An 18715-nucleotide genomic window follows, 5' to 3' on the forward strand; every position below is an offset into this window, starting at 1 on the left:
AAGTCGCAAGCTTCTATTGCTACATAGTTAGTTACATGTTATGGCGAATTTTGAAGAAAATTCATGAAATTAAGTAATAAATTACCTAACTAATTTATGTAAATTAATTTAAAGTTTAAACTAACAAAATGCAATAAACCAACGTTAAACTTACGAGTTTAACTTACGAGTAACGTCTGCTTGGACTGATGATCCGCCGCGTACCGGACTGACAACGCCAATTATTGCAGTTGCGGGCAAAAATAAAATCGTTTTCCCTTACGGGCTGATTTAGTTATCCGACGATTGAAAAATCAGCCCTAAGTATTTAACCGGCTGCAAAAAAGTAAGATAGTTGTATTTTTTGTGTTTGTTACCTCAGAAGTCTCAGAACTTTACTTATCTCCATCTTTTCTATGGGATTTCATCAACATCGGTTCTAGTTTAGTTTTAAGTCACGATAATGACAAGAAAATCAATCGTACATAGTTTTGTACCTACTTATTAACCTGTCTTGAGCTTTATTTGAACCATGTTTAATCACTTGAACTGTCTCTTTATTGCTTACCTTACTTCGTCCATTTGCGACGACAACGTGACATCTTCTGTGTTAATCTAATTGAAGATGTCACACTGTCGTCGCAAATGGACGACTTAATTATTTTTTTGATTTCCAAAGTAGTAATATAATGCGAACGACCTATTCGAAAACTAAGGCTGACTCTATCTTGTACGTAAATAGCTTGTAAAATTGTATTTAATTAACATATAAGTACATGGGATACTTATTACCCCTTCCCACTCTAAAATTAGCTCTTCCGAGTGATCGACCTTCTTCCACTTGACCTTTTTTTCTATCTTCGATGTCCATTCTTGTTCGGTTGCTATGCACCGCTCTGTTGACCAGCTCAGCTATTACGTAGGTATTAGGTTACCTACAATTTCCTAGGGGACGGAGTCAGTCTTTCGTCTATCATCAGATAGTTCTTTAATTTCTCGGATAATAAATACCTAAATTACTTTGCAATATGATAAACTACTGTATCTTTTTATTGAATAAGTATGCACAGTTACAATTTAACATCAAGCTTAAAATAAGTACGCTATCTGTCCGTGAATTGGTTGGTGCACACACAAACCGGGTAGTGATAGAGTCAGCTGAGATATAATTTCGTACAATAATCTGCATAGGTATGAAATAAATAGAGATCCGTTCAAAACTCGATTCAAACTCAAGCTTACATGTCCAAATATTGAAATTCACGACGCGTTGATTTGCATTTATAATAATAACAACATTTAAAAATGCTGCAAATGGTGTACTTAGATCAATATATATAATCTGTTAGATTAGTATCTAAAAGCATGGGGATATAAATAAAATCATCCATGAGGGATGACAATGACATGTCATTGGCCATTTATTAGAAGCGTGGGTAGATTTCACGATTCTGTTGCGAAGCTCGGGGGTGGTCCGGCATGCGGGCTCAGCTGCGCAGGAGTCGCCCGCTATTCGCAACGCTATTTAATTTCGCGGATGCGCTTTCCTTGCTCAAGATATCCGCTTCTTTATATCATTCCTTCCCTCCTGTACCAAAGAAATGGCGCAGCCAAAAACATAGTATGTACAGGCTACTCAATTGAGCGGTCGTTACTCACATTGTTAAATTCAATGGGACTTCAGAACATTTTATCAGTTAGTAACAAAATGTTTTATAACCAAACTGTGCAGTAATTTTATGAATTTTTAAGTGGTGTTAATTTAGTTATGTCAATGATAAACCTATTGATATGGACGTCTATTTAATCTCTATTCGTACAATCATAACACTGAAGACCAATTAAAATAAGTTCATACTGCGAAAGATTTCTGATTCCTGATCCTTAATCATCACATTCATCACCTAGTAATAATGTTGTCTCTATCAAACATTAATTTTAGCAGGCTTGGTCCTAAAAGACATTTTACTATCGTTGAGACCACAGTTCTGTTATGAGACACAGTTACTTACATAATATGTGAAAAACAGATCGTATATTGCTCTACCTACCTACAACTTCTACAGATCACGTTTTGAATAACAAACACAAACGTGTGTTTATAAAATATTTTACAAAGCGTTCAAACATTATTCGACTTGCAAAATTCTCGAGACATCTTGATTCATGAGCAATTAAGGTGACTGCGAGCAGCCAAAACAATCGATCGCTACAAATGGCCATCACGGGACACACATGCGCGTGCGACCCGTGTGCGCGCGACCATGATACAGCTAATGACCCGCGACTATATGCTGCGAATTATATTGTCTGTTTCCTTGTAAGGATCGCGTGATTCGAAGACTAAAGTCTAAGTACTTTTCCCGAAAAAGTTTCCATTACCTATGTGAGCCAATCACAAAAAGTTAGCGATGATGGTAGAGCTACCTAAATAACTTTAAACGGTGTCTTCAACTCACTGGTCGAAGTTTTTATCCATTTAAGTATTCAGTCATTTTACTTACTCAGGTCGTACCAGCGAATATTGGCTTACTTTCTAAATCCGCGAGATAGTTCCGTTATACCTACCCCAGGATTTAGATTTCGATCTCGATTGGATCATAAAGAGATGCGGGCATTTATCGTATCTTACGTCAAAATTATTAATAAAGCACTACTATATGAAGTAAAGATTTTGACCTCGAACTTACAAATCTCATTCTGGCTATTAAAAAGACAGTGAACAATGCTAATAATTCAATAAACTCTAATTAAATGATTTAATGAGAAAACACATCGCAATCCGTAGTTAATATGTGCTCAACATTATCGCGTCCTTGCTATAATTGATAAGAAACGGTTATTTATAAAAATGACAATTTCTACGTCGCTTTAAAACAAACTTGCAACGTTTAAGTCTGCTGTTAGTGGTCGCAAACGACTTCAACAATAAACTCCATTGATGCTCAGAGATTTCAGAGGGTGATAACTGCATTGTGCATATAACAAATTTTAATGAGGTACCTATATTCTTGAATACTCCAGCTACAAAGTTTTTGACTTAAGAAATATTATTGGTTTGTAGAGTAGAACTCTATACGCATTCATTTCAATCAATATATTTGATACCTAGTCTGATTAAGACTTCATAACAGATTATATTGATAAAAACGTATTTAAGTAAGTTAAAAATATCTGTAGAGTAAAATAATTGACTTCTAAGAAGAGTAGATTGCAATGGTTCCATTTCCACACCACCTAAGAGGTAAGAACCAATGGCGCGCTTTTTTTATAGAGGTGTCCCCAATAGGCCTAGTCCTCTAGAATCCCAAGTTACAATAGATGTATCCGGAACTCGGTTAATCAAAGTAACCGATGTAGAGAAATCAGAGTAACGTACGTTGAAATTAGGTAATGTGTCAGGAATTGTGTCACTCACTTGGACGGAGGCGGTGTGTTTGCACGTAGATTACACTGGGGAACAGTCATTTTGCGGCATGGTAGTTTAGAGTCAATTCTGTATGCGACTAGTATGCTGAATACTAGAAAAATATTAGATTTGTCAAATTGACTCTAGATCTTGAGATAAATACTATTAACTATTTATATGAAAAAAACCAAAATAAAAACACCAATCTGTATAAAAAAAATATTTACACTAAGATCCTATTTAAGAACGATATAAAAATTAAAAATATATTTGCTTTTCATCAAATAATAGAAAAAAAGAACTACAAAAATATTTTTCTGTAAGCTTTTATGTTATGGATTTGGTCAGGAAAATTCCATAATTATGGCAACAGTAATCAGCCATCATCTGGCGGCCCCATTGACCGTAGATATCATTCTACCACTATCCTGATGTTCTGGTAGAACCGTTCTGCTTATTCCTCACTGTAATCACCCAGATTACGGGAGAACCTGTCCAAATGGCTATTGTTAAAAAAAAATTAATACTCAAATTAGATCCTTATGTGTGTTAAATTTTTAAAACAATTTAGCTACCAATTCTGAAAAGTCTGGTGCTCTATGACTCCACAAATATTGTTTGACTACTAAAACAAAGCTTTGCCATGCTTCAGATTCAATTTGTGCTATGTGGTTTACAAATACAGTGTCTTAATAAGAGTACGGATTTGCGGTCAATCGAATTTATTTTTTCCGTATTCAAACGGACGTTTCAGGACGTAAAGGACTTTAATTTGGCTGACTTTTGATCATTTTAGTGATTAGAAAGCTCAGTTCATATCTTTGGCCTTTCAAATTGAAGTCCTTTACGTCCAGCTTGACTCCAGCATGGCAAAGAGTCTTCACGAGTTTTGCAGACGATATTGGACCCCCAATATTTATTATTTTATGGAAATTTTATAAGAAAATATGCTTGGTAGGTAGGTTTTTATCACTACCTCCGTGATCTTATTTCTTTGCTTTTGTAAGTTTAGAAGCCAAATATTAACAAAAACTGTTGGGATTGTAAACGCAAGGTTTTCATAATGAACTCATATTTTTGAGACAAAAAAGCTCTTTAAAAATTAATTTAAAAGACACAAACTGTTAATTTCAAGGTCTAGTAGCTGATTACTAAATTGTTGTAACTACAACTACACTAATACATGAGTAGAAAATAAAACTTAGTGGGTATAATAAAATTAATATAAGTTTAGGGAGGGTCGTTTAATTTTTTTCATTGATTTCTTGTGTCTCGTTTATCTCAAGAACCAGAGTCAATCCAAAGAAAGTAAATGCACACCATTTATGTCTAATACAAGTGTTTACAAAATCCATTAACAAAATAGATGCCGCAGATTTTTTTATTTTTTTTGTTCCGCAGTGTAATTAGCCGAGGGCAGTGTTCTTGAGAATGGTAGACAGAGAGTCGACGAGTATCTTCCTACTCGTTTGCAATAAACGTTTCGCCGCCTCCGATGATTTGGTATTCAAGAGTTGGGTTAATAGATAGTACTTATATCTAATTTGTCACGTAGGTATTACATAAATAGGTGCCCAGTTACAGATTTATTTTAAAATTAAAAGGGGATTCGCGATCCTTAACTCCAGGTCAGCACTCTACCACTCCACTTTCGCACATTCCCTTTCATTGAACAATGACACAGCAATTAACAACTTTATGAACAATCAGGCGAAAAGTTTTGTGTTGGCGGACACTCACTCTTCAGCTCAATTGATAAAATTGCTAATCTCTCTCTAACTGCAGTCATGGCCAACCTTTTGTTAAGCATTTGAGAAATATAATCAACATTATAGCGCGAAGGTGTTAAGATATACTGAGTGAGTTCAATATTAGTACTAATATTGAACTAATATTGAAGTCGTGCCTCCGGTATGCACAGAACATAGGTACAAATGAGTGCAACCCATATAGATATTTATACAGCACCTTCTCCTTGCCGACATAATACAATATATCAAGCGTCCTCTCTCAGTGAATACCACATTATCAACTTTGATATGCTAAAAATAATAATTAAGTAGTCACACGACGAGATCGAGACAAGTACGTGGGAATGTCCTGCTGCTCATAAGACACCTATAGGTATTGCGTAAACTATTTTAAGCTACTGAATTCCTTTAGTTAGGACGCGCACTACATTGCGATATGTCAATTTGTCAGTTTTGATATCTTGACCTTATTTTGGGACAAGAAACATCGCAGTTGAATAACTAAGATAAGTGTTTTGTGTAACTACAATTAAATAGTGCTTAAGTATAGTGTTTCTGAGAAGCACTAGACTATCATCGAGATGAAAATAGCCCGGTTTTATTTATAGGAACAAACAATGAAATGGTCAATTTAGTAAGCCGTTTTTCATTATTTTTTGTGACACGCCGATGTCTATTTAATTGCTCGTTGAAGGCAACGTGGCTGCGCAGACGCATAGACTGGCGTTAACGTTATCGCAGGTCGAAGCCCCTGTCATAAGCTAGAGTACTAGATTATATACATAAATGAACTTTGATAGCCCTGATTTCACAAGTCAATGGTTAACCCCTTTAACTGAGGTAAAGTATGCGACAGATTATATTTTACCTTGTGTATTTACCAAACAAAATTGAATTAATAAGTACCTAATAATGTTGTTATTTTGTTGCACTGACCTCTATTGTATTGATAAGTAGAGCATGAGTCTCAAAGTGCACTTACGATGACGAGGATTTTTAAACTATTAAAACTTCTACTAGGTACCTACACATTTCAAAGTTTAAAACAGATTAGCAAACGAAAATTACTTGTCAAACAATATGTGCATTAATGTCTCATATTAGTATGCAGGTGCTGTAGCAGTCGATCCCGATAGTAATCTGAACGATCCGTGGTTGTGGTCCTAAAGACAATGGGATACCTACACCCGTTGGAGTCCAACCAATCATTGGCTAATTAAAATTTGCGATGCGTGACGCGACCGCCAACGAACTGCCTTACTCGCATAAAAGCTGCACACGTGCCTGTCAATGAACTTGCAAACCAAATAACGTCTAGACCGTAAACGTGGCGACCATCGAACTATCCACGTGGATAGGCCTAAAACCTACTATCGAGCGCCAATATCATTTCAGGTCGTGGCCGGCTGGCCGCTCTGCATAGTTATGTATTATTTTCAAATGCACTATAATTATTAAACTCACACTGGGCACCAATTTACTAATTCGTATGTACCAGAAACGTTGAGAATCGAATGCCTACCAACAACTGATTTAGGGGCATCGAACTTAAAACTAAAGAGAGTTGTGATAAAGTGATAAAGCCCACTAAAGAATGAAAGGTTAATGTAAAAGATCAAATCGTCAGTACTAACGAGCAAAAACCAGGACATTGTCAGTTCGAGCAAGGAAGTCGTCCGGCTCGATGTGAGTGGTGAAGGTGCGCGTCGGCACCGGCGAGTCGCTCTGGACGCCCGGCGCCGGCGGCCGGCGCTCGTAGCGCTCCATGAGGTCCGGCGGCACCCGCGGCAGCTCCCGGCCCGTGGTGTTGGGCGCTTGCGTGAAGCCGAGCTTCGCCAGCAGGCTCTCACGGATGACGCGAAGACTGTGCTCGCGAGCGTTCTCGTACGAGCGACAGGAGGCGCACGCGTCGAGAGCCGCCGGTGGCTCCTGGGGACAGGCGAGGTCGGCAGCGACGGCCGCCAGCCACGCGGCCAGCAGCAGCAGGCTCGCGGGCCTGGCCCGCGGCCCGCGCGACGCGCCCAGCGGACGCGTGGTGCGGCAGAGCGGGGAGGCGGCGGCGTAGCGCGACGAGCGATGTGCGGCCGCGGGCGGCGCGTGCTACACTGCACACGACTCCGGCGCCAGCCACGCGGCTGCGGGCCCTCGCGCCCCGCCCCGGGGCCCGCTCGCTCCCCGCTGACTCATGCATTTGCAAATGTCGCGAACCCGCTCGCGCCCGTGACTCCTCTGCCTATCACCTGCATGAGGAAAACGAAACGCACCCACCGCTACGCTCGCGCGCTGCTACGGCCGCCCGCCCTACGCTTGAACTCTAGGGTGTAGGGCGCATCGACTACGAGACTCGTAACGAGATCGTAACGTACTGCTACGAGCCTTTTCAGAAGAACGTTTTTATTTGTTACTATTTACCTACTCTTGACTTTTCCTCGTAGCACTTTTCTCTGTACCTTTAAATTAAATGATCTCAATAAAAGTAAGGTTACAAAATCTATGGCATTGCTCAAAAATGTAAAGTTTCACATTTTTTTCTTAGAATAACTGCACTTAATATTGGAATGGAGTTATTTTTAATGCATCGCAGTAAGGCATAGTAAGCTTTAGGCAGAGTAAGGTCTTCACAATCAAAAAAATATTTATAACTAGCTTTGGACAATTTCAAAGCGGGTATTAGCCCCAAGGAAGCAATTATTATGCTTGTGTTATTATGGGTACTAGATATACTTTTTAAATTTTAGCTCGTAGAGACGATGGCCGTTGGGGCAGAAAAATTCTCGAATGGCGACCACGGGCTGGAAGATGTAGCGTGGGCAGGCCTCCTACCAGGTGGACCGACGATCTGGTAAAGGTCGCGGGAATAGCCTGGATGCGGGCAGCGCAGGACCGTGCATTGTGGAAAACCTTGGAGGCGGTCTTTGTCCAGCAGTGGACGTCATTGGTTGAAACGAACGAACTTTTTAAATACATACATAGTAACACCCAGACCCGTCACAGAAATTAAAATTCATCATTTCAATTTCTGCCTGGGCCGGGAATCGAACCCGGGACCTTTCGGCATAGTAGTCCGTTTTAGAACCACTACCTGTGCCACTACACCAAACGGCCGACAATATTGTATTGGCCGATATTGTAGGAAAGATAGAGCTACTTTGTAGTTAGTGTTCCTGGTGCAACGTTTAGGTACCTACATGACCAAAAGTTATTTAGTTATTATTTACGCTTAGGCGGATGACGTGCGAACGCGAGATTTTATACCAAAATTAATTTAAACTATTACTCATTTTAACGCTTGAAACAACATGGCATGAACTTTATGAGAACTCATTTTACTCCTGCGTGCAAGAGATGCCCATAGCCACTTCAGCTTGCTAATCCGTCGGGCTAGCTATGTCAGCGACTTTAGTTCGTTTACGGATCTCCTCATTTCTGTTTCGATCTCGCAAAGAAACACCAAGCATAGCCCTCTCCATAGCACGCTGTGCAACTTTGTGCCTCTGTATAAGGCCTATAGTGAGAGGCCACGTTTCCGAGCCATAAGTTATCACTGGTAACACACATCGGTTGTAGACTTTCGTCTTCAGGCATAGAGATGCGGCACTTAATATTTAAGCCCCGTATTTTTAGGGTTCCGTAGTCCTGACAAGGAACCATTATATGTACTTAGTTATATGTCTGTCTCTCTGTCCGAGGTTTTGCTTGGAAACTATTGGCATTAGGGAGCTATAATTTTGAGGACGTATGTACTCGTGGGTATATTAATCATTCCAACAAAACAATATAATCAGACATCACTTTAAGAGTAATAGTAGGTAATTGCTTGCTTCTGAAATATATTGTGGTAATGACGGACAACTACGGAACCCTACACTGCGCGTGACACGACACGCATTTGTTTTTATTCGAACTGCTGGATTTAATTACTGCCGTTATAATAAGTTATTTCAGGCTGAAACTAAAAATTTAACATTACCTGAATATAAACGCGAATTGCGTAATCAGATAAGTTTGGCGTCTGGTCTAGGTCATAAATCTATCAAAATTATGTAAACCAAATAGCACTTTACTAAAATTGAACGGGATTTGTTTTAACTGCGCGCAAAGTAACTGCGCGTTTGTATTGAAACGAATAAATATTTTGACATGCTCTGAAGTTTTAGATGAATAGATTGCATTCCAATCTGATTCTTGCAGATATTCCGTTCGATAGGTAGGTACCTAGTTTGAGGAAAAAATATACCTAGGTACTTACATATATACCTAGCTATACCTAAATTGATTGATGAGGAAGATCTTTACATTAACTTTTAGTAAATACCTACCTAATTAATAGGTAGACATTTTCCCTTGTGGTGCTAAATTAATTTATTCAATTTTGATTTTGAAAAACTTTTTTCTAAGTCTTTATTTATTGGGATTTGGGGCCAGTGGCGGGCACAAGGATATGATGATAATGATGACCAGGAGTTCGTGGTGATAAACAAGCAATATAATTAAAGAACACAATCCGAAAGCGTTGTTATGCCTTGTGCTAAAATCATTCGCTAAAATTGGAATTGGAAGTAGAAAGAGTTTATTACACGTTCTACTCGTCATCCACACATCGATAGGAAATGCTAATGAAAAGTTGTAGGCGTATCGATCAAAAGACTAGTAGAGACAAGATGGAATAAGTTTATAAGGACCTACCTACTCATCACATCACTGAAGAATTATTTTGAGAAACTTGTATCAACACTCGAAGAATGTGCGATTCCAGCAGCAGCGGAGAAAACGTCGATACAAGAGAAGCAGCATCCATACTCTACCCAGCAGCTTTGTGTGACTTCATTTTTTACCCGACTACGCAGAAGGAGGGTTATGTTTTTCGAGTGTTTTTTATTTTATTTTAAGATTTTTTGGAAAATTTACAGCTAAATGTTACATTAAGTAATGTTTATACAACGTGTCCCAAAATTCAAGGATAAGCCGGCGCCGCAGGATGGACATAATCATGACTACTTTAGGAAAATTAAGAAAAAAAATGTAACTTAATTATTTTTTAAGTTACACAATAAATTATGAAATTCGTCGAAAATTTACACCCCTTATGATATTTTAGATAGACAAATCCAACGAACCTAAACACGATAAGCTTCCGCCATTTCGTTTAGGAGTTCCTATGGCCAGCTCCTGGCCACCTCTTGACTTTATCATCAGGACCCTGGACATCATCTTGCACTAAAGTGCTAGAAAAGACAAATCCAACGAACCCAAACTAGATGCGATTCCGCAGTTTCGTTTAGAAGTTCCTATGGCCACCTCCAGACTCCATCCAGCTCAATGGTAGGTACTATAATATTGCATTGTCATCTTACTTACATAAGTATACCAAATCTCAGCTCAATTGGTTGAGGAGAACTTGTTTCAAATTCAGTTGCAAGATTTATCTCACACAAACTAACAAGCGAAGTGCTTGTACTCGTAAAAATGGTACGCATATCTTTTTTGTGACTAGTTTTCTTAGAGTATTATACCATTTTGGAATCATGGATAGTTGCGTAAACTTTATAAAAAACTTGCCGCAGTAGTGTTCATACTTTTTTTTTTACAAAACGACGAGTCAAAGTGGTGTGAAAGTAAAAATCGTCGAAAATTTTAAGGAGATAACATATTTTGATTAACTTTTGTGTAAAAACTGCAAGGATTCTGGGGGTTTTAAGAGTTGGGGTGGACAGCAACACTACTTAAGTTGCCGATACAAACAAAAAACAGAAATATTTTAAAAATTGTGGTCGTGGTAATGTAAAATATCATAAGGGGTGTCAATTTTCGACGAATTTCATAATTTAGTGTGTAACTTAAAAAATAATTAAGTTAGATTTTTTTTCTTATTTTTCCTAAAGTAGTCATGACTATGTCCATCCTGTGGCGCCGGCTTATCGTTGAATTTTGGAACACGTTGTATATAATTAAAGTAAGGCCAATTAAAAGTTCCCACCTATAGTTATACAATTAATTAATTTTATTGCGGACAGAAAACGATGTTAATTTATGAAGTTCAAACTACTATTTAACAAAGAAAAGATTATTAAATATTGTTTTAAGTATGTATGGTATATTTCTTTGGCACGGCCTACAGCCTAAACCGCTTGACCGATTTTAGCGTGAGAGGTGTCGTTAGATTCGTCTTAATCATGAGAGTGGTTATATCAAAATTGAAAAAAATCAAAATGGCGGATTTTAGGCGCCATAATCAAATACATATTGATGCCTCCGACTGCATTTGTGAACACTAAGGCTTGTTTTTATCTTTTTAGTTCATTTTTACGCAGTTGGGTTTTTTGTTTATTCAATAATATTTTTATTTAGTTGTGAAGTCCTAGAAGTTAATCAAAAGTTTGCGCACTGTGCAAACGTCTGGGCGAGCTTATCGCTCAAAAAGTAAATCAAAGCCCTAAAAAACTCAATGAATCCAAATATGTGGAAAAAGCTATTTCTACGCAACTGCAAAATGTGGGGACTTGGATTCAACGGAATTGAAATAAGAGGAAGGAGATTCCGAAAACGTAAGTACCTACATACTACTTACCTCTTGATAGATTTTTTTATAACTAAGTTGTGTGTTTCGGTGGCTTCTTGTAAATGAAGTTTCTCAAAATTAAAGTTGATAAAATCTTACTTTACCTACATCTACAATGATTCAAACACGGATACCAGTATTTCCTTATTGTCCGTATAGGAACGAGTTATAGTAGGCTAATGAAACAAAACAGTGCAACATTAGTTTTCAAATTATTTTGAGTAAATTCTCAGTAAAGAGCCACATCTTAACGGAATTTCAAGGGAATGGGAGGAATCATCTATCATCAATCGTTTATTTAAGTATAAAGTCATTACTTACGAAAAATTAGAACTAACGATTTTTCTGTATAGCATAATGCCTTTGCCTATTCCTGCAAAAAGAAGGTGTGATACTTGTTAAGTTGGTCTCGGGGTCGTGAAATAAGTTCGTAGGCACAATTCGATCATCAACAAGTATATTGTCAATTTAACACAACGAAATGTACATGAAACTTGGTTTATATCAGTCAAAACAATATCTAAACACCAAAATACTGGGAGAGTAAAATAGCGCGCGTCGCGGCCATGGGCGGACTGGCAATAGTGGCAATAAGGTCGATTTTAGAAAAGACGCCGGCGACCGTTGGTGAGAGCGCGCCGGCAGAGCGCGCGAGCCCGTGAGTTACGAAATAAAGCCCGCCAAATTCGAATGCGAGCATTAACCACAGAGGTCGCGTTACAAAGGGAATTATAAAGAATCGAACCCCAAAAAAAAAAGAAAACTGTCAACGTCAATCAGTTTTATGTCAAAAGTTTGACATTATCAAAATGCATCCTATATACTTGTTTTGAATCTAAGTTTTAATTAATATTTTTAAATATAATGGATAAATGTCGATTATGTTTGGCGACGAGACGAAACGTGCGTTCAGTCTTTGATACTGAAAATGATTATTCTCTAAAATATGTGCACATGATAACTTCTATAGCCAATGTAAAGGTAAGATTATTTTAATTTTTATCATTACTTTATTTTATTCAAAATCAAATACATACATCTTGCATATATTTAATCATTTTACCAATAGCCCATTGACAAAATATTTCTCTTTTATGTGGCATTTAATGTTTGGCCTATGTTATTTAGGTTAGGTAGGTACTACAGAATCTAGGGTAGGTCAACATTTTTATATTTACTTTTTTTGAGCCTCGCTTAAAGTCATACTCGTACAATTAGAATATTTCTGGATATGTAAATCAATGCTGAACAATGTAGTGCATAATTATTAGTATTTAATTTCTTAGATTCATGAAGCAGACGGAGTCACAGACAAAATATGTCTTGCTTGTCGCAAAAAACTGAAGGAAGCTTATGACTTCAAAGTGCAGATCGAAAAGTAAGTAAATATATTATCATCATTTAATCTTCATTTTTCACACATAAAAAAATCATCAGTGTGTTTTTTTATTTAATATTTACCTTCAGCTTGTATAAAATACTCATTTATCTGTAATCAGATCAGATGCAGAGCTTCAAAATACAGGAAATGGGAGAAAAATTAACTTTTATAATTTAAAAGATATTAAAATTAAAGTAGAAATAGAGGTCCCCAAACATGAAAATAATATTGATGAATACTTTAAAGATGGAGAGACATCCATTCATTACAATGATACAATAATAAAGAAAGTGGATCCTGAGGATTGTAATACTTATATAAAAAAAGAAAACGGACCCCTGTCTGTATTAGACTTTCTTAATACTATCAAAGAAGAATCAGAAAACGAATTCAATGATGTAAGTGAAAATACAATTATTAGAGCATTTAATTTTATAATCCACAGTTCATTTGATTCAAATGAATCTTTTTTGCAGGATTATGATGTAGATTATGAAGCAATGTCTGATGTAGATGATGATGATGAAGAATATCTTATACCTCTAAACAAAAGACTAAAACAAAAAAAGAATAAGAAAAAAGTAATAAATAAATCAACGCCAGCAAGTATGTTACTTATATTTACATATTGTGTTGACAGTATTGATAATTAAGTTGGTTAAAAGCAGTAGTTACCCTATGTATTCATTAAAGAAAATTACGCAATCAATTTTAGAGGAAGTCTTTTAAAATAAATCTGTAATAATATATTGCAGTATTTTTATTTATAGAATATGTATGATATGCTATGTACTAACATATTTTAATTTCATTTTTTATTATCTTTTTTCAGCTAATAAAAAAGTGCCAAAATATACTCCCGTTCAAATAAAGCCTGTATATTTGAAAGATCTCAGGGTATTGCCGACCAGGAATGACAAGCCCAAAATTAAAAAGAAATATTGTTATGATAAGAAAAAATCAATGTGTAATGTTTGTGGCAAAATGACAACCTGTATAAACAGTCATATACTGACCCACACAGGTGATGTTTTATTTGTACTAAAGCTGTTAAAAATCTTAAACTAAGGTACATTTTGTTTTGATGATCCTTAAAATTATAGGTTGTTTAAAAACTCACTAACTTCCTTTCGCGTCCCACAGTCGCGTATAAATAAAGGACTGTTTTATACAATATTTATAGTATGTTTTATAATTACAGGAGAGCGATCCTTCAAATGTGAAGAGTGTGGAAAAGGATTTCTGACTGCAAACTGTTTAAAATTTCATGTAAAGTACAGACATACCACTGAAAGAAACTTTAAGTGTGATAAATGTGTTGCTACATTTGCTAGTAAAGAAGCCCTTAAAGGGTAAATTATTACTGTTAGAATTTTGACAATATTTTCTTAACTCTGTTTGTTTTTAATTAACCTTTTCTTTTTTAATTTTATAGGCATATGGTACGACATACTGATGAGAAATCACATGTATGTGATATCTGTAATAAAGGATTCAAAAGAGTAAGTAAAGTTATAACTTTGCAGTTTGCAGTATGGTTTAAATTCAGATTTCTTTTAACATTGGTGTGAATATAAAAGTACAAGCTGCATTCGTGCTTACCTATATTATAGTATTATGGCAATCTTGCAAATTAATAGTCCAACATGTTTGAGTTAAGTTTATTTGATAGCAAAATAAAATAATATTAATATCATTTATATAAAATTCCTGATTATTTAGCGCTAAAACCTGAATAGTCGCTTTTCGCTCAAGAGTTGAATGTTATGAGTCCATCTATGTCTTTATTTGCAGAAACAGGCATTGAAGCGACATAAATTAATCCACAATTTAGCCAATAAACGCGTCAAATGCGATTTATGTAACATGTCATTTTTTAATAAATTTGGTTTAAATCATCATCTCAGAATTCATACTGGAGAAAGACCATACAAATGTGAGGTAAATACTTAGATATTATTATAATAATGTTAAATGATTAATGTTCCATATCTGGGGGCACGGCAGTGCCCCCAGTCGAGCAAAAAAGCGGCACGGCCGTACCATCCTTTTCTCGAAGCAATTCAGGCCATTTTCGACCGCCTGTAACTTCGTTGTGGATAAAACTAGAAGGCTGAATTTTCATTAACTATGCAGGCATTGTAAAGACACGGTATATTTAAAATTTCATTCAATTTGAACCAGTAGTTTAAGAATTATAACGGGTCAAAGTTACTTAATTTTGTCACTCACTGACTCACCGATCATCAAAACTCTAAGGCACTTCTAGCAGACCTAGAAGCTTCAAATTTGGAATATAAGTAGTGTTTGGTGTATGAATCAAGGAAAAACTAAAATATTTGGGGGCACGGTAGTGCAACCGCCAAGTCGAGTAAAATTTTTCAATTTCGGTCCAGTTTTCTAGATACATAACTGCTGTCTACAAAATACAAAAAGAAATGAGATCCCATCAAAAACAATACTTGTCAAAAAAACCAAGTCTCGCAACTCAGTTGTTCTACGGTAAAAAGTTGTGAGATCCATGTAATACCAAGTCCAGGCCAGGAAATCTTTAACGTTTTACATAAATATATTGACTTGGCCATCGCATGAAAACACGTGTAAATTAAATTATTTAGTGCGATGGCCAAGTCAATAATTTATGTAAAACGTTAAAGATTTCCTGGCCTGGACTTGGTATTACATGGATCTCACAACTTTTTACCGTAGAACAACTGAGTTGCGAGACTTGGTTTTTTTGACAAGTATTGTTTTTGATGGGATATTTGTGTACACCTAATCAATAACGTCATACATGTTCCAGATTTGCTCCCAGCCATACAGCTACAAGCATGACTTCAACAGGCACTGTTTTAAAAAACACGGAGTGTTTCTCAAAAGACGCTCTGTCAAAATCATGAACGAAGAAGTGTTACAGAAGGAGCGCGAGCTGATGCGCGACCTCATGCTCAAAATAAATGGATATATAAAAGAGGGTGAACCTCTTAATCCTTTCGAGGGTCCTCAAGGCTATTTGGCTTTTGAACAAGCCGTTAAAGCTTTGCAAGCTAAACAAATTCCTGTTGATTTTCATATTTAAATAGTCATTCCTTTTCACTGTTACATACATTGATTAATAAATATTTTTCTAAATCATTTATGTTTTACATACTTACATTATTATAAAATGACCTATGGATTTGGCGCCCAACGTGGTGGATCGTTCAGTGCATTAGCGCTGGTGTAAACTGTTGCCATCGTATTGAATTACATTATACATAGATTATGATAATATATTACTTTACGTAGTATTTTTAAAGAATTATGCTTGAATGTGCTAGGAACAGCATCGTTAAAGTAGGTACCATACTAATTCACCATCAAGCCAATAATATCTTAAAATATATTTTGTGGATTATGTGTGGGTAAACATCAACAACATGGACGTCAGATGGCTATTGTTTCTCACCCGTTTAGATAACGAAAGCATTCAGGTATAAATAGTAACAGTATCAAGTTGCTAATGGATCTGCCTTTGTGCTATCAATCAAAAGTAGGGGAGGTTTCCTATATAAGACGAGGTGGTAAGTTTCTACGCATTAGTATTTCGAGGTTCCCGAAGTGAACAGTGGCCAACATGGTAAGATTATTTTATTTATAAATATGTGCTCAATACAATATTAACGATTTCCTATTCATCAGTTTAAAATAATGTCCCATTTCCAGATTACTAGATCTTTAGTAAGGCTACTTGTATGTTGCGGGCTGTACATTCTAGTACAAACACTGATGCCCAAAGTATTAGCAATGAAAAGGACTTCAGACATTGAAGAGTATATGATCGGCGAACAAAGAACTAGAAAGAGGCAAAACTATGTAGAAAAAATGGGCATAGAAAATGAATTTTTTGAAAATGTTGACGAAGTCGGGCCATCTTACGACACGAAACTTGTAGAATCATCTAAAGAACAATTGCCTGCATTTATCCTAGACTATGCTAATATGATACGAAATGATATCATTCTATTAGACAATTCTGTTGAAACAAGAACTCGCAAAAGAGGAAACATCAAAGTTGAAAAACACAATGTGAGTACAAATTTTTNTTTTTGCACAAGGCTAAACAAGTCTCTGTTAGAACTTAGAACATGGATGAGGCTTTGTAGAATCAAGCTAAATTATAATAAAGGAATTTATTTTTACAGCATGCGATACCCGATCCGCCTTGCAACTGTGAGCACAACGTAAGTAATCAATATTCTTTTATTGTGAGCCGGGATGTAAGGCCGACCATTGCCATTGCTATCTCAATTAGTAGGCCCGAAGGACCGACCACGCGAAATCTAAGGGCGCCTTGAGAAGGTCTATTCTATCCTTTGATCACCCATGGAGTCCACATTGATCACCTAGGTGATTTTATCCATGGGCGATCAAAGGACACAAGTTTCCCCTGGAGACCACTTTGTGGAATAGACACTTAATATGAAATAGGTTTTAAATTATACTATAGTGCCGACTCTCTTGACACCATTGAGCAAGGTCATGCCATCTTTATCAGGATACCCCTCTACTGCACAGGCTCTCTAAGAATATGGTTTAGGTACATGACTCTCTGTGCGACACTGAACTTTTTGTCTACAATTGACTCACTGAAATGGATTTTTACGTTATGTGCACAATCCGATAACCTGTTTATTAATTATTTTTTGCAGAAGGATATCATCGACTTGGGTGAAGACTACTACCCGCGGTTTGTCGAAAATAGAACTTGTAGTAAACAAATGTGTTCCGATTTCTACATGTGCCAATCGAACTTATATGAGGTTCGTTTTTTATTATTTAAGATATTTTATTATTAATCATTAATTTAGCTACCTAATTAAATCAATGTTATTTGTTTGTTTTAGTTAACTGTATTGAAAAAGAGGATTTCTATGCAAGAATCTCAAGTAGATTTACCAAGTGACTTGAGACATCGTTGGGTGGCCGAAAAACAAATCGTGACTATTGGATGCGTGTGCACTAAAAATTATGGCATAAATGGTGAACATTAATGTTTATAAAGACCTCCAAAACAGACCTTAGTGTGTGACTTGAATGTTATTGACGAGCTTTGTAAATTATAGAAAATCACATTTATGATTGCTATAAGTTAGATATAAAAATAAACGACTTCTTCATTGGTAATTGTTTTATTTTAGAACCAAATGTTACATTATATTATAAACTACATATTATTCTAATGTAAAATATCCAACGTCATTATCCCATCTGGTTTGCACATATTGAAAAAAATTCAAGATACGAAAAAAAACCTCACCAAAATATTTGAATTCAGTGTAAGTTTATAAATTAATAAAGATAAAAAGGTGCATATAACATTAAACAAAAAAATTGCACCAAAGTATTATGAGAGTGAGCAGGTGTTAACTGGCTGAACCTTTTTATAAGCATGCCTTATAAGACACAATGTATTTACACTTAAATTCAGAATAAAATAACATCCTAACTATACAACCATTATTGGCTGTGGTTCTGAAAATTCTGAACAATAAATAAAATAATGATGCATAATACAGGCCAAAAACATTCCAAATGGCATTTTATTGATCATAAACAGAACTAGGTAATGAACCTAAAGCAGGACCCCGATTGCG

General features: G+C 36.3%; 2 protein-coding genes across 3 annotated transcripts; both read left to right on the top strand.

Moving 5' to 3' along the window:
• The first annotated feature begins 12506 nt into the window (after nucleotides 1–12506).
• On the top strand, nucleotides 12507–16214 carry LOC114360453 (zinc finger protein 62). The gene is made up of 9 exons (XM_028315169.1): nucleotides 12507–12679; nucleotides 12985–13076; nucleotides 13198–13477; nucleotides 13556–13685; nucleotides 13912–14103; nucleotides 14281–14431; nucleotides 14515–14581; nucleotides 14874–15020; nucleotides 15883–16214. The coding sequence occupies exons 1-9, from the start codon at nucleotides 12563–12565 to the stop codon at nucleotides 16156–16158; spliced, it is 1452 nt and encodes a 483-aa protein (XP_028170970.1). The 5' UTR covers nucleotides 12507–12562; the 3' UTR covers nucleotides 16159–16214.
• A 210-nt stretch (nucleotides 16215–16424) lies between these two features.
• PTTH (prothoracicotropic hormone) lies at nucleotides 16425–18241 on the top strand. 2 transcript variants are annotated; one of them, XM_028315171.1, is made up of 5 exons: nucleotides 16425–16698; nucleotides 16785–17147; nucleotides 17264–17302; nucleotides 17771–17881; nucleotides 17966–18241. In XM_028315171.1, the coding sequence occupies exons 1-5, from the start codon at nucleotides 16696–16698 to the stop codon at nucleotides 18110–18112; spliced, it is 663 nt and encodes a 220-aa protein (XP_028170972.1). In that variant the 5' UTR covers nucleotides 16425–16695; the 3' UTR covers nucleotides 18113–18241. The 2 variants fall into 2 exon arrangements, with proteins under 2 accessions (XP_028170972.1, XP_028170971.1); XM_028315170.1 differs by having other exon boundaries at nucleotides 16686–17147.
• The last annotated feature ends 474 nt before the right edge of the window (nucleotides 18242–18715 follow it).

The sequence above is a fragment of the Ostrinia furnacalis genome, unplaced genomic scaffold (genome assembly GCF_004193835.3).
Source record: "Ostrinia furnacalis isolate ACB-3 unplaced genomic scaffold, ASM419383v2 OfSCF5051, whole genome shotgun sequence".
Taxonomy (NCBI): domain Eukaryota; kingdom Metazoa; phylum Arthropoda; class Insecta; order Lepidoptera; family Crambidae; genus Ostrinia; species Ostrinia furnacalis.